Source organism: Acipenser ruthenus, chromosome 10 (genome assembly GCF_902713425.1).
Source record: "Acipenser ruthenus chromosome 10, fAciRut3.2 maternal haplotype, whole genome shotgun sequence".
Classification (NCBI taxonomy): Eukaryota; Metazoa; Chordata; class Actinopteri; order Acipenseriformes; family Acipenseridae; genus Acipenser; species Acipenser ruthenus.
In genome coordinates this window covers 36,242,647-36,258,743 of record NC_081198.1, presented here as the reverse complement: position 1 = coordinate 36,258,743, position 16,097 = coordinate 36,242,647, and the positions used below count along the sequence as shown (strand labels likewise).

General features: G+C 38.0%; 1 protein-coding gene across 1 annotated transcript in view; it reads right to left on the bottom strand.

The window, feature by feature from the left end:
- Positions 1 to 9,404, bottom strand: part of LOC117411578 (protein FAM117B-like) — a 71,865-nt gene extending 62,461 nt beyond the window's left edge. The window contains exon 1 of the mRNA XM_034019233.3: positions 8,282 to 9,404. Within this exon, the coding sequence (XP_033875124.1) occupies positions 8,282 to 9,053 (772 nt within the window). The 5' untranslated portion in view covers positions 9,054 to 9,404. The remainder of the gene's footprint in view (positions 1 to 8,281) is intronic.
- Between the last annotated feature and the right edge of the window lie 6,693 nt (positions 9,405 to 16,097).

The window sequence follows — 16,097 nt, the reverse complement described above, 5'->3', positions numbered from 1 at the left end:
CCCCTGGTGTAGTAGATAAGTTCATAATGTATTTTTCTAATTACAAAATAAACTGCTTATAGGAACTGAAGGTCACACTCGCAATGTGACTTTAGCATAAGTAGCACCACTTATTTTGACGACTTGCTACAGTACCAAGCTACCTGTAGATACAAACTCGACAATGAGATAACTTGCACTCCAGTTTGAAAAAAAAAAAAACACACACACACATACAGTAAGCTATTTATGGCAATACTGTAAACAGTCAGAGATGTACCAGAGCACAACAGCATCTGATAGTTGTGTCATCTTTAAATTCCCTTTTCCCATTGTCTGGTTTTGTTCTTCCAAGAATGAGCCAGTGTGTCCCTCTCCACGGGATTACATAACATTTCAGCGATAGGTCACCAAAATAAACACAATTGCATGATCTAATGCCAACTTCCCGTCCTAACCAAGAGACAAAAGCTATCTTATTTAGCTACGTACTTTCATTATTCAGTACAGAGTTCTTTTCTTTAAAACGACATCCAACCATTTTTTTTTTTTTTTTTTTTAACATTTGCATCACTAAGCACTGAAGACTTAAATCTTTTTGCTGTCTTTAAGCTTCCATATATGAGTTTTGTCAATCGTAATGTAAACTTGCTCACTAAGAAAATAGAGAAGATGGGCAATCATCCAATAAAATTGATTTATTTATTTCTGCCAGACTGGATGTAAAATACATTGCATGCAAATCTTTCATACCATGGTTAACCTTTATGAATTGGTTTTGTTGCCACTATCTGTTGAAAAGAGTTTTGGTTCACATTGTTATATCTCTTGGTCGCCTCCCCCAAATGATAAAGTGTGAATCGGTCAGTTATCGCTACGTACAAAAACCAGCATGTCTCATTCCTCTTAATATAGAGACCATTAAGAGATTTTCACACTTTAGATTTGGGGGTGAAGACCACCAAACCTTGGGATATAAGAATGAGAGCCAAAACTACTGATCCATTGAAGCTTATTTTAGTAGTAATACTGTGCCAAGTATACAGATCTATGGTGCTAGTTTATTAATTTGATCACACGTCTGCTGCCGACACTGCACTGCGATGCTCTGCATGTGTAAGCTCTATACAGTGTATATACTGTATTACACATTGCCTAATTCTGCCGCTTAATAAGGTGTATTCAATTGATTTAAATGTATATGGATATGGACATGGATACCATCAGGTTTTAAATCCTTATAGGCCCCTTACCCTTACATTTTTACAGACAGATACACACTAAAAGAAACTTGCATGCACCAATGCACATTGAATCTGCGGACCAGTCTTCCCCAAGCTTTCTTAAAGCATGTTCATGAGATACACCTGTTTAACTTTTACAGCAATTCAGGAATAATATATCCCGGAGAAAGAAAAATGTACTTAGATTAGTCATTAATGTTGTTCTTAATATTTAATTTACTTTGTGAACTATAAATTGTGTGAGCTACTGTACACCAGAATGAATCACTTAAAATGACAGCACTTACCATCCTTTTCAAGGGTTACCTAATGTCTACTTCACAACAGCATTGTTTCAGTTACTATGTAGCGTTTGTACTTAAGTTGCGCTGGTACAATAGTAAGCATTTCCACCTTAAATCTTCAATAGATTTCAGTTCGAGGGGGATTCCCTCCAATTCAGTAGACACAGCTGTTAAGTTCCCCTAACATGTGTAGTAATAGGTAGGGGCATTCCCCTGCAGGTGCATTGACTGAAATTGAAAGATAGTTTCATTGTACCGAGCCAAAAGCAGTCCGTGGGAAAAGCTCTTAAACACTTTTTGAATTCAGTCTCCTAAATACACCTGTTTGTGTTGTCTGTGGCTACAGCTGCACTGCTACACACATCTCTTTATGGAACATTGGTTTCTAACCCCCCCTCCCCCCTCCAATTACCAGTAATTCATTTTAGGCAGTCATAACTTCACTTCTTCCTCACCTCTGACAATGTCTTGCTTTCAGTGAGGTCTCAGGGCAATTGGGAGCATTTTGTTCTTATTTTTTTAAGAACCAATATCATCTTCAAGGGCTTCAATTCAATACAATTGCACACAGACTAAACCATGATCTAATTCAGGGATGATTTGAACATTGTTTCTAAATGGCTTTCACTGTGATGAATACAACACAAACATACATACATACATACATACATACATACATACATACATACATCTGGCATTTTTAGAAGCAATCCACGAACTTTTTAAGAGTTCAGTTCATTAAGGCTATGATGACACAGCAGACACGATGTTGAAATCAAGGGATTGGGGAAACTTTATCCAGTAACAGTGTGCAAGGAGTTTTAAATGGTTTTGGAAGAATTTGTGACTATTCCTTAATGGTTAAACTGGACTTGTACAGTATACTGTAAGGTAGGTTCATACTGCACATTTACACTAGAAGTTCATAGTTTTTTAGTACCCCTCAAAAAAAAAAGAAAACCATAACAAAAACAGATATAAGTTCTAGCACAGCCTTCAAACATTTGGAAATTTAGCACAAAGACATGGTCATGTGATGTCCATTGTGGGATGTGTGGACACAGTTCTCCATCCTAAACTTGAAGGTTGAATCATTTTCCATAACGGAGCATTAGTGTACTGTTAGCCCAATACTGTAGACGTGGGAACCATATGTGCAGAGCCTGCCAAAAGCAGGCCGAAATATTTAACCCATTCATAAACTTCAAAACCTTATAAGAAAACAAGTAAAAAAGACAAGCATTTCATCTAGTCTAGTGCCTTCATGTTTACAAAATGATTTAAGTACCATAGCCATAAAACAAAGTAAAGCTATGGAGCCTCTGTAGCTACAGTATACATTGTAATGGCTATGGAGATCAGAAAAGTGTGTCTAACTATAGAGATACATCACAAAAAACAAAACCCTTATAATTGTGTTCCTGTTGGTTGCTTCAGAAACAAAATGATGAGGAAACAGCAAGAATTGAAAATGGTCATAAGTCTCTGGTGTTGATATTCCTATAGCCTTCTGGCACTGATTTAAAACATACGATAATAAAGCGTGCCATTTCCATAGCAAGGCATTTAGCTTGGAATACACCTGATATTCTTTCCCAGGAAAAAAACTTAGATAGAACTAATATATATAGACACACACACACACTGAGCATCAAAAGAAACGTAGCACTTATATTTGAGCATCAAAAGAAAAGGTGCAAATTCAGGGCATTCATTTATATATATGTATTTTATATATATATATATATATATATATATATAAAATGAATAAATATGAATGCAACATGTATACTTCAAGCATTTTAAACGAAAAATCTGTGGAGTGACACCAGTTTAATGAAAGCTAAATATTTAATCAAAACCAAACTGACACAGAAACAATAAAAGTCTACCACAATTTTGAATGCTCCCACCACAAAACACTGTGTGGGCCTTCAAGAAGAGTCTGTTCTAATCCCCGTCTCATGTCTACTGGAACACAGACCTCTGTAGCAACAGGTTATGAGTTGGCATCCCGGCATTCCAGATTTCAGCAATGTAAGCCAGGAAGGTAGCTGGCTTATGAAGAGTAGCTGACCCCTTTAGTAAATATGAGGTGTTTTTTTTTGGTGTTTTAGGGTTACAAATGAAGAGCAGCGGCAGACTTCTGGAAATACAAATACTTATTGGAGTTTCTGTCACTGCAGGCTATGCAAAGCCGATAACTTATTAAGCAGACAATTTCAGTTAGTAGTAATACAAGATCAGGAAAAATGTACCCAAACAAGTAATCCATTTAAATTGCAACTCTGGAAAACAGTACAGCATTTCAAGGGAGGATGCAGAACTGCAGACATAAAACATTATTTAATCTAAAACTGACATCAGTATCCAGTAAAACATCCAGTAAAACTGATTTCTTTTTTTTTTCTACCAGACTGGATGTAAAAATTAATTACACGAAAATCTTTTATACTACGGTTAACCTTTATGCAATGGTTTTGTTGTCCACCACTCCCAAATTATAAAGTGTGCAAGACATTTAGGACACATTTAAGCTAACCTGAAAGAGGGATTAGTCTGTATTGCTGAAAGATGGGATCAAAGGCAGTATTTCAATAAATGTGCTGTCTGGCGGTACGTTATATATTAAAGAAAAAATGATGTTGCCTACTTTGTTGAGTTCACCTTTATAAAAACTACCAGTAACATTTTCCATTTGCACATATCCAGACAAATCCAGTCACTCGACTGGATCATTGTGCATCATCAACATTTTTTTTATATTAAATGGTACAGTGTACAATGTTGCAAGCACAAAATAATACCATTGGCCAAACTGCTAGACACAAAATGTTGTTGGCTGGGATTGAAATCTGAAAAGGACAAACAAAAAAAAAAAAGTTTTCTTTTTTTTTTTGCAGTAAAGCTAAGGGTTTCAAGCAGTGCAAGAGGATTGATGGCATTCCAACAGTGGAAACTGTAGTCTTTGTGACCTCATCTTGTTTCCAGCTCGCAATCAATCATCACCATTATTTATAATCTATACCTCATTGCCCACATATACAATATTGCTGTCCCCAAGATATGTGTGCATACCAATGTATCCAAAATAGGGGTAATTGCTGTATATAATGCAGATTTAATTGCAGATATACAATTACTGCTTAGACACCACAATTTAATCATAGTCGACTAAAGAAAATTAATACAGTACATATGATTGAAAAGAATGTAATTGTGTTAGATATTTTTAAAAATCGATAAAAGGTGTCTAATCTATTAAAATCCCAAAATTTTAATGCTGCGATTTTGGCATAGATTTGGATCTATGTTACCTTTACACTGTGATTAATGAAATATCATAGTGTAAAAAAATGCCTGGTTTAAATTGCTTCTCAATGCAAGCCTTAATTAGGCCTATATCCTGTACAGTAAATCAGGGGTCTTCTAACCTTCTTGACTGCAGTCTTGCAAGCGAGACCAGAATCCTATTCACGGATTAATTAGCAAATCATAAAGTGGTTATCATGGAAAAGTATAACTGATCACTTAAAACTGATTAGCACTGTATGACCCTCATTTTAGCAATACAGTAAATCTTGATTTAATTTTTATTTACGGAAACACCAACATATTAATAAAGATTCAACTTGCATAGTGAAACTTTACTCTGCACAACCTGACCTTGGTATCTTTAGGCCAACTACGGCAATTTTAAAAGCTTTACCGTGACAGTCCAGCGGCACTGGTATTATTAAAAGGGAGACGGTCACAGTAGGTCTTCGAAAACAATCCAAGATGTTTTGATAAAAAATGACTAACTTTTTTTTTTTTTTACAATTATCACGCTATGATTCACAGTATGGTCTCCCAACAGAGGCATTCACAAGGAAGAGATGGAAACACTCTGGGCTTAAGCATGAGCCATTTATGAGATTTGTTCAAATGGCAACTGTTTACAAATTTGATTGGCCAGTTTTTCAACTGTTTTAAAAAAAAAAAACCTGTGGGTGTTTGTGAGAAAAATGTATTGGGTAATATTTCCCTGAGAAGTGTGAAGTGCCACATACTATGCCATGCTAGTCTGCACCTCCAGACTGACCCCAATAGGAATGATACTTAACTGGAATGCATATTCATACAGAACTCAGATTTCTGGGTTTCTGGTGTCTCACTGCCACAGGTTACAGCAGATTTTCAGGGCTGTTTTGGAACAATGTTCATTTGTACGTGCTCTGTTCCCCCACCCTTTTGAAGGACTAGATACAGATTTACAAACACTTCACAAGTAAAAGGAGTCTCAAGCTCTTACTGAAACAAACGTCTGTACAAGAAAACTTATAAAAGCGTGTGCTGCAAGCTTGCGTACATAAAAGACACATTTTATAATGAGGATTGATCCTCAACTGGGCTTAACACATGAACAGGTATTGATGAGTATTGATCAGATAGCCTACAAAATTTAGAAATACAATATACACATACAGTATTACTTCAATTTGGCGTGGCAGCGTTTATTTTAAATTGATCAAAATGATTGCGGCCCTTAAACGAGGGCACCGATTATACGAGGGCGGCCTTTATTAATAATACTATGCTTTACAAACGCTGCAATATTTTATTAAATGATTTAAGGCATTTTAAACAAAACAACTAAACCCCCTACAAGAAGATATCTTCAGTCAGCTTTCGGATAGCGCTTAGAGTGACCGGCAAAGCTCTAAGTTCCTCTAGGTTTAAGTTTTCACCATCCAAGCTGACGACGAGGTAAACAGACAGCCCTTGTTTTATCCCCTGCTGTGTTGGCACTGAACTCTGCTGGGAAAAAAAGGGACATTAAGGACTGCTGTGCTGTAAGTAGTTCATCTTGGGTTGTCTGTCGGGACTGTATTATAAAATAACATTTGCTTATTAAGGTGGGCGTACATTAGTTTGTATTACATGCTGGATTGAGGTTGCAGACTCTTCAGGGGTGTCATGTACATAGGCAGAGTTGCGTGTTTCTTTCTTTTTTTTTGAGCAGGGGTAGAAAAAAATACCTTTACATTTCTTTATTAAGTGAGGCGTTATATATATATATATATATATATATATATTAAAAAAACATAATAAATTCAATGACAACCAATTTGACTGTCTTTTTCAATTGCTTAGAGCCATAATTCCTGATTTAGGAAGGTTGGGATGCCATATCAAGTTACATGGTGCTAATCTGATTACTGCAGCATAGTTTCCCCATGTTTTTCTTTCAATGCCATTGAAATTGCCTAGGGATAGCACACATGATCCATGCAGACAGGTTTTACAGCTTTATTTCAAACTTTTCAAAAACCTGCATGGAAAAGGGTCTTTGCAAGTTGCCATTTAACTGACAATGACTAAATGGATAATTCCATATGTCACTGTGACCTGTGTACCAATACTAAAAGAAATTAGGCCATAATACAAAAAAAAATTAAAAAGAAACACCTTCTCAGCTTTATAAACCTGAGTCAAGTTACAGCAAAATTGTTTCTATGGGTGGCCCTAGTAAAACGCACTAAAGTTTAAACTAGAATTATTTTTCTATGTTGCTTGTTTATCAAAGAATGTTAGTAGTTTATTTTAGTTCTGCTCCATATTTGTGACCTCCCTGCAGAGTTGCAGTTCTGAGTGAACCAGATGTTGCAACTCAGAACAATCCTGTATAAATAATAAATTGTAAATAAACAAAAAAATAAAAATGAACAATCACAATCGAATTGAGAGAGAGATCTTGTAACCCTGTAAATCGGCCAACTCCAATTCACAGTTTACAGTTCAGAAAGATCCAGGCCCAGCAGGTTGCTCCTCTGGGCACTGATGTGGAAAAAAAAATAAGTTTTTGTTGATGGCTTCCAAGTCTTTAGAAATTATGAAATGTTTCAACAGGAATTAAAAGCGGTGTATTTTTATACAGCAAAAGTTAATCTTCAACAAACAATATCCCTCCCCCAACCATGATTAAAACTGTTGTCAGGCCTCCAACTTGACTATATGGATGGTGCTGGCTGCTTTAAAAACAGCAGTTCTAGGAATGAACTGCGACAGATTGAGCTGAATGTCATCTGTGCAGCGCATGACCATTCTTCTGGAGATTAAATCACCATATACGGCCAGTTGCAGCTGCATATTTGTGCTTCGTGCCACAATTGCAATAATGGAAATAAGGGTTTAAGGTTTAATCTTAATCAGCATTTGATGCGAGTATCCAAAGGCGTTTAGAGGCAATGCTGGCATTAGCAGTAAATCTGCAGGCATGCCCTTTAATGTAATGAAATCAGCAGACTGCGTCTCCCTGGAAATGGCAGCAACATTTTTTTTTTTTTTTTTTTTTTTCCCCAGAAGTGGTTTTAATGCTCTATCATTAGTGGGTTTAGGCTTGGTTGGCCACCCCCAAACCTTCCACCTATTAAACACACTGCTTCATTTACTGTGCAAGCAGACTAGGAGTGTCAAATCACCCACTCTTTCAATTAACAGGGTGCCTCCAAATGCTGCTTGCTCTCTCGGGAGGCATAAATGCCTGGCACAGATTTCACTCCTGACAACAAGGGAACCCATTCATAGCATGTAACGTTACAGTACTAATAACTGGAAAAGGACCAAAGGCAGCAAATCAGTGCAGTAGACTCTTCCCTTTTGCTTTTGAAAGCACCCCTTACTATGCAACATTATGTTATTACGTATATAGATAAACCCAGTCTATCGGAAGGTTACAATAACATGACAGCAGCATGTAAGTAACACGCTAGCTCTCACTTCCACACGTACCTTTGCACCCTGGCGAGCTGGGGCTTTTCCTCTCGGGGGAGGTTTTGTGTTCGGGAGACCTCCTGTGATGTCTGACTCTTCCACCTGATGATGAGGACAATGATGAGGATGATGAGGAGGATGACGAAGGAGCCAATACCGTTGATGCTGACAGCAGTGAATCCGGGACCCACAGTAATTGGGTGGGAGAAGAGCAAGGGGAGCCTTGTGGTTGAACCGCGTGCTGGTGCAAGGATGAATTATTATTGTATTGTTGCTGCTGCTGTGATGTTTGTTGTTGTCGCGTAGGGCTACCCCGAGTAGACCCTGACGTCGCGTGCTGCGTGGGGCTGCCTCGAGAAGTGGACCCACCCCCTCCACTCGAGCTTCGCGTGGGGCTGTTGCGCGAAGACGTCACAGTCTGCGTGCCCACTGTGGGGCTGCTGCACGAGGAGGAAGAGGAGGAGTGGTTGGCAGCACGAGTGGGGCTTCTGCTGTTGCGCGAGGACGTGCGCGTGCCAGTCTCTCCGCTGTTGTTGTTGCGCGTGGGGCTGCTGCCTTGTTGTTGCTGCTGGGTTGGCTGTGTCTGCTGTTGCGGCTTCAGTTGGAAAGGCACCGTCGCTTTCATGGGTAGCAAACGGCTACCCGTCCCCATTCCCGCACACCCAGCAGTGCCCCCTCCTCCACCACCAGTATTACTACTAATGGTACTACTACCTACTCCCCCACTGCCGACTGAAGATGAATTACTACTTGAAGTGGGCGAACCGTTTCTCCTTGCTCTACGAGACATTTCTCTACGATTATCACGCCAGTTTTGTTTTAAAAAATTAATGAAATAAAATGGAACAAAATTAAAAACAAACAAAAACGGGTTTAAAAAGAAACTAGATTCGTAGTTAATCCAAAAGATGTCCGTACCGCGTGCTCTTCCTCTATTATTATCTCCAGTTGTATAACCCCGTGCAAGCGGGTTGCAGTGTGTCTAAACCGAGTCCCAGTCTGACCTGCTCTCATCCTCCAGCTCGCCTTCACATTACAGAGCTCACAATGCCATCCCCGCAAGGCTGATCCTCGCCTAGCTTTCTCTATTGGTTAAGCACAACCCTTTGCCGTTTTAACGCTGCCTCTTATTGGTTAGCAACCGTCATACAGTCCAACCTCCCTTCATTTAAAGGGACAGCCGAGTTTTGATTGAGAGAATTAAGAGGAGCAAGAATTGAAATGGTCACGGTAAAGTATATGCTTGGTGCTGAGATTGGACCAGGGCACACTCTAGCGGATCTTCATGTCAATTAATCACAAAAGAACATTTAGTTTATGTTACTTACTATACTTACGTACCTGCTACCTGAGTAGTTGTTAAATTAATAGTCATAGGTGGTATTCGAATAATAAATGTACTTAGTATTATAGCCTCTATAGTCTAGGATCAAGTCTTCACTGTATGATTGAAGCACAAGCCATCTGGGATAAGCAGCATTATTGAATATATTAAAATAAATAAAGTGTCATTGTACTTCTTTATGAAATAGTGTCATCTTCACCTTTCAAACTAAAGCTACTCTTGGTAAAGGACTTATCGTATTCTAGCTGCACCGTCCGGGCACTTAAGCCAAGGCAGTAATTGCATACCACTTACGCGAGTATGAGGGAAGGGACTTACCAAACGGGTTTCTTTTAAAACGAATTACCTGGGCTGAAGCAGCTTTGCACCAATGTGCTTTGTTTTGGAAACAGACGCACACGTGCTCTCTAGTATAGTAAAATTATTCTGAGATTCAGAGGACAGGAAACAGCGCACTCTAGTGAAACATTTTGCCAACAGACTGTCAAATGATTTTTTATAGACGGTCCTCATCCTGCCAAATTAACCTGGTCCTCAGCTGACGCCTGCAGTCATCGCTGATGACTTGTATCACTTTAGAGGGGGAAAAAATGACAGCTGCATAGTTCCATGCAGTGCACTGTGGGAGTAAAACTCAAGCCTAAGTCTTTTAAATTGCAGTATGGGTTCTGGGATTGTCATGAGCTTTTCAATGTATGTTCCAGCACAAGTATTTGATGGCCTCCTCTTAGATCCAGATCTTGGCTAAGCATTTTTGATTCGTGACGGATCTACCACAGCTTACCTCTTTATAGACGAGCTCTTTGTTTACAGAGGTTATAAAAATCAATAACTGACACGGCATGTGGTCGACTTACTGGATTTGTGACAAGTTGTGAGACAGCACCACCTGCTGGTTCACTCTGCAGTAGCAGGTTTTTTTTGTAAAGACCCATACGGCATTGTATGGTAGCACAGTCTGTAATTACTCGTATATTTTAGAAAATAATTTTGAAGATTGTTTATTCGTAGTGTGCAGCATGTACTGGGTTTTGGTTACATAAATGACCAAGTGTAGATATAAACCTATAGCTGGAAAGAGCATCCTGTTTAGGTATGGTTTTTAAAGATAGTTCCAATAGCTGCCTTTAGGGCAACTGGATCAACTAATGCCATGCTGTGAACAACAAACAAGGAACAATAAAGAGACAGATGAGACAACCAGAGCACTAACAGAGTGAGAAAGGGGTCAAGGGGGCAGGTTGGAGGTTGCATATGCTTGACCAACTTCTCAAAACCATGAGCTGAGACAGCGGGGAACTGATGAGTGGTGAAGGCATGGTCAGGGGGTGGAGAAGGTCAGTGACTGAAACAGCGGAAAGGGCTTTGATGATAAGATGGTAATTCAAGTGTAACTTGTACACATCCTTATAGAAGCACACACCAGGGTAAAAGCATACCGAAAGCGCGGTTAGAGAGTAAGAAATAGCTTCAGAATGTATTGTGTTGGTTTTTTTTCACTCTCCTTGCAATCATTCTCAGTTGTTCTTATTGCAATTCCTCAAGTCTGTGTTCAGGTGCTTTCATGTAAGTTCAAGAGCTGCACCTAAGGTTCTAGCCACTCCATAAAGGTATATATGAAAGGAAATTTCCTCAAAAAACCTTGTTTTGTTGTTTTGTATATTGTATTACTTAGCTTTTGGTTATTTCAGTTACGCTGTCCAAGAACTATCGGCCAGAACACTGATGATATACTCAGTTCTGAAAAACATATATTTGGCATTTTGGGCGTCTTTTTTCAAGCCAGGAGCTCCCCTGCATGTGAACCTGAATGGTGTGTTGTGCTCCAGGGAAACTGAGTGTTTTAGTGCCAGTTTACTTGTCAATCAATCAGTGCTTATCAAATACAGTTGAACGTTTATACAAATATTTTTTTGTTTACCTTAGTACATAAATGATGGGGATTGCACTGTTGGCTTACATGCTTCTATCCAATCAGGATTAAACTAACAAGAAAAAAAAAAAAAAAACCCTTTTAAAAGGTTACCCCTTGAGTAATATGAGTTACCTCTGGACTCATTAGCCATTGCAAAGACATGTGGTTTGCTTCACATGCAAGTAAAAATCACAAGGATCTGTGTGTTGGACTAATATTGAAAAATGTCATGTTCTTACTTCTATGTTGTGATCGTAAAGCTATGCAGAACATTGTGTGTTCTATTCAATTGTCATAAACAGCAGCATGTCTCAATACAGTGCTCCCTCGTTATAAGGCAGCCCTTCATACTGCGGAAAACGTTGTCAGGCAGCATATACATAGCTCTCGTTTGCCCCAGTGCCATTACACTAGCACATGTATTCCTGTTATAAGACGGGATACAAATTGCACAGAACCTACAGCGTTATAAAGGGTGAGTACTGTACTGTCTTTGTTTGAATAATTAAAAGGTGGCCAATTTAGGATCTATTTTAGAGGTCTAACCAGCAGATGACCTTAATACCCTAAAATGTAAATTAGCCCCAGTATCTTTTTATAGCAATCGAAAGAAAATCCAGTGCTGTAATCAGGTTAATTCACGAGCGTCTTCTGCCTTTTACCTTTGGCAAGGCTCACAAGGGAACGGGGTTTGGTGGCCTGAACTACTGATTGCTTCCCTTATAAAAGTTTCCCATTGTAAAAGCAAAGTGTAATAATGCACAGTGAAATCATGGTAAAACACAGGTAACATTGTAAAGAATAGCCAAGTATGGTAAAGCATATTAATAAACATGGCAACATATGATAAATGCATAATATAATCATGGGAAAAGCAGGGTAAAACTGCAAAAATACAGTGGTAAACATTTTAAAGGGTTGCTATGTTGGATCAATCTGTCTCGGACAATCCCAAGCTCTAGATGGCGTGCATTCCCCTCTAATAACAATTGGAGCTCCCAGACTTACGTAGCCTCTCCATAGCAGCTTTGTGTGCAAATTCAAAAAAGCCATACACATTATGAGTTCCACGTTTCCACAGAAAGAACACTCAAGTTTCTCATTAATATAATCTTTAATTAATTCCAATAATGCATGATTTTACAACAAGCTTTTATTTTTTTATTTCATTTTAACACGTGTTCTTCTCTGAAATTTCCTGAACAAAGTATTCAGTTCAATCCATTCAGTACCAAAGCACTCACTTGCAAACATCAACAGAAAACGTCTTAGTGGCTTTTATTAATTTTATTTTTTAGCTTCTGTAGTGAAGTCAGAAGACAAAAGTAGCCTTGAATAGTTACAATTATTTCAGAAAACACAACTTTTACAGCTTAGCTGGGTATCCCATAGCTTAAACAAAAGTGGATAATTTTACCATTTGTAAACTGTGTTGTCAAATAATACTAAGAAATAATTATGTATTCTTTGCTGAATCAACATTCTCTTCAAGGCAATGACACTCAATTGCTTTTGAAAAGATGTTCATTGCCTCTGGTAAATAATGATAATTACATAGGCAGTTATAGGTTTTTACAATATAATTGCAGGTCAGGTTATTGAGTTTGCTTCGCCGTATTTTCAAATGTAGTTACCGACCACTAGCAGAAATGCATTTAAAACTGTACTGTACTTGCCCTACGAGACTTGAAGTTCAGAAAGCTTTGTCACAAAGAACAACGAATTATGAAAAGGTGTTGTCCCATCCTGTGCTGCTGCTACATGCATCATGGCTTTTCCACATTAGGTGTAAGTGTATACGCAGTATAACATATACAGATATATGCATGTTGTTATACATAGGATCTTCCAAATTCATTTTAGCATTAACAGAAAGTGTTAACATAACCCTTATTTGTTGTTGTTGTTGAGTGTGGTATAGTGCATGTAGTGAGAAGTTTAAGCTACAAAAGCATTTTTATTTATGAACTTGGTATCATTTCTGTATTTAAAGTTTTCAAATTCATGTTTACAGCATTGCCTTACAACCCCTGAAAACAGCACTGAAATGAAATCAACCAATGCGTTTTCTCAGACATTTTAAGTCCTCATCAGCGTGTCTTCTCTGCATGTTAATACAATGCTAGTGTAAGCCTCTGCGGTGCTGTGCTCAGAATAGGGTAGGGAGGGTAACATAAGGTTGGTAACACATTTCTGGAACTTGGAGCAAGTCTTACAATGTAAAAATTAAACCATCTCTTAACATCTAGCTCAGAGTGCGGATTTCATAAAACTGTAAATCTGGAGATATTTACACAAAGGAGTTCACAGAACTTGTTTGAAAACCATTAAAAAATGACAGAAAAGGCCAAGACAAACCTGTCAGAATGATACAGGAAGAAACTTGGAATGACATTTTCATGAGGTGTGACCTGTAATCACTTCATAGGTTACAACTTTAAAAACAATTGGTTAATTAGACAGTTTCACCTGAACATGTACAGAAGTTTAGTCAAACCTCTGTTCTGTGGAGTAAGTCATTATTAGTGGCTGTTTATACGAGTTGCCTTAGAAACCTAAAACTGCCAAGTCTAATTAAAGCAATAAAATACAGCAAGTGACATGATTTTAAGCTCATGTCCCCTTATTATATAGATAACAGTAGCTTATGGAACAAACAAAAAAAAACATTATTCTTTGTAGTAATAATGGACTGTAAATACAAGTAACATTTAAAACAAATGTTTGGCTGTCTGCAAAATATGGTTTCTAAGCTGCCACCTTCTGGCAGTGACTGAGAATAATCACAGCTTAAGTACTGTACACAAACGATACGAATAAACAAAACATAAACAAGGCCAAAAAAATTAAAAATAAGAGTTCAAGCTCGTTTTTGGGAGTTCAGTACAAGACTGTGATTCAATTTCCAAGTCTGTCTGGTTGAGAGAGAGAGCGATTAAGGTTTTTTAGTTAAGAGTTTGTATTATAGAGTTTAGAGTCACAATTAATTGAGAACTTGGTAGCCCAACCTTCTCCACCCCCACCTTCCCTGCCGTGATTCATCCCTGGAACACCAAACTAGTATGTGAACTTTAAACATTTCATTTCTTGCCTGTTTAATATCCTAATCTGTGTGTTCAATACCATTCTTTATTTTGGTTTGCTTATGGGAAGCATATCAGTGTTGCACAGGCTCACTGCACAATGCTTCACCAGTGGACTTTCATGCGTGACGCCTATATACTTCCCAACAATATATCTTTTCAGACTTTTTCTTTGCTGGAATAGTTTAGTAAGCCGGGCAAATAATGATCTAAGCAGAAACAACAACTTCAGAAAATCATACATAACACACACACACACAGTAGGCTATTAAAGCAATCAACAAGATATGGAATATTAGGGAAATGGTGATGACATCAAGTATCCTTTTAACGAGGTTAACAAGTTAGGGCATACATGTAGCACAACTAATTTAGTCTTCTAGTTATGCAATGCTTCACACCCTCACAGAAACCTCAACTCTGGGGCCTGGACTTGTCACAATCCTCAGATATGAAGAACAAAAGAAACAACCAGCTCTCAGTATGAGACCATACCATTCTAATGGAAACTATTAACCCTTACTAACCAGGCTGATGTCTTACGCAAGGGGACCCTGACCAGCAAGCAGTAATGTCAACACTTAAAATAAAGTGAAGGGAAATATCCTGCAGTGTGGTCCTGTAGGTCAAGCAGATAGTTTAGTCTTGAAAATCTTAAAAAGGTATACTTTATACCCTTTCAATTTGCATTATGTTTATTTAACCATACTAATACATATTATAATATTTTTTGTATCTCTGTATTAGCCCATGCTATGTGTTCCTGATCATCATTTATGACCTTTTCTTGATATTTGGCATGTTTAATACCACCATATTATACCTTTTGGGGCAGGCCTAAGCAAAGGATTTCTGTAATGAGTTTAAAATTGACAACTAGGGATAAGACTAGGGGTAAGAAAATATATAACCAACTCTGTTTCAAGGGGGAAGAGATGACTGGTGCACACCCCTTGTGACCCCAAAGGTAAAATTGGCCAGTATCTTTATTAAACATGCTGCAGTACAGCAGACAATGGGGATTAAGAACAATAATACACAGAACATAAACAGAATGCAAATGGAGAGGGTATTAAGCATTAATACCTTTTTTTATTCTGCAAGAGAATTAATGATTGCATTTGTGACCTACAGACCTGCAGCAGCATTGCTGAAATTTAAAGGGAGCCTTTTTATATTTGTTAAATCTTACAAATTGCTCCAGCAAGTAACAGAGGATTGTCATCTGTGTTTCTGTGTTTTGTAACAAACCCAGAACTGAGGCCCGAATGGGGGGTGAACGGTGTAGGTTTACCACAGTCGTAAGTGCACTGCTTTTAGATTGATGCAAAAAAAGTAGAACACATTTCATTTAAACCATAGCACTGCAAAGCTAAAGCCTATTGCACATTTCAAACATAATACAAAAAGAGGAATACAATGATAGTACACTCATGAATGCATCTGCATACAAATCTACATTGTATACATAAAATAAAAATAGTCCAGCAA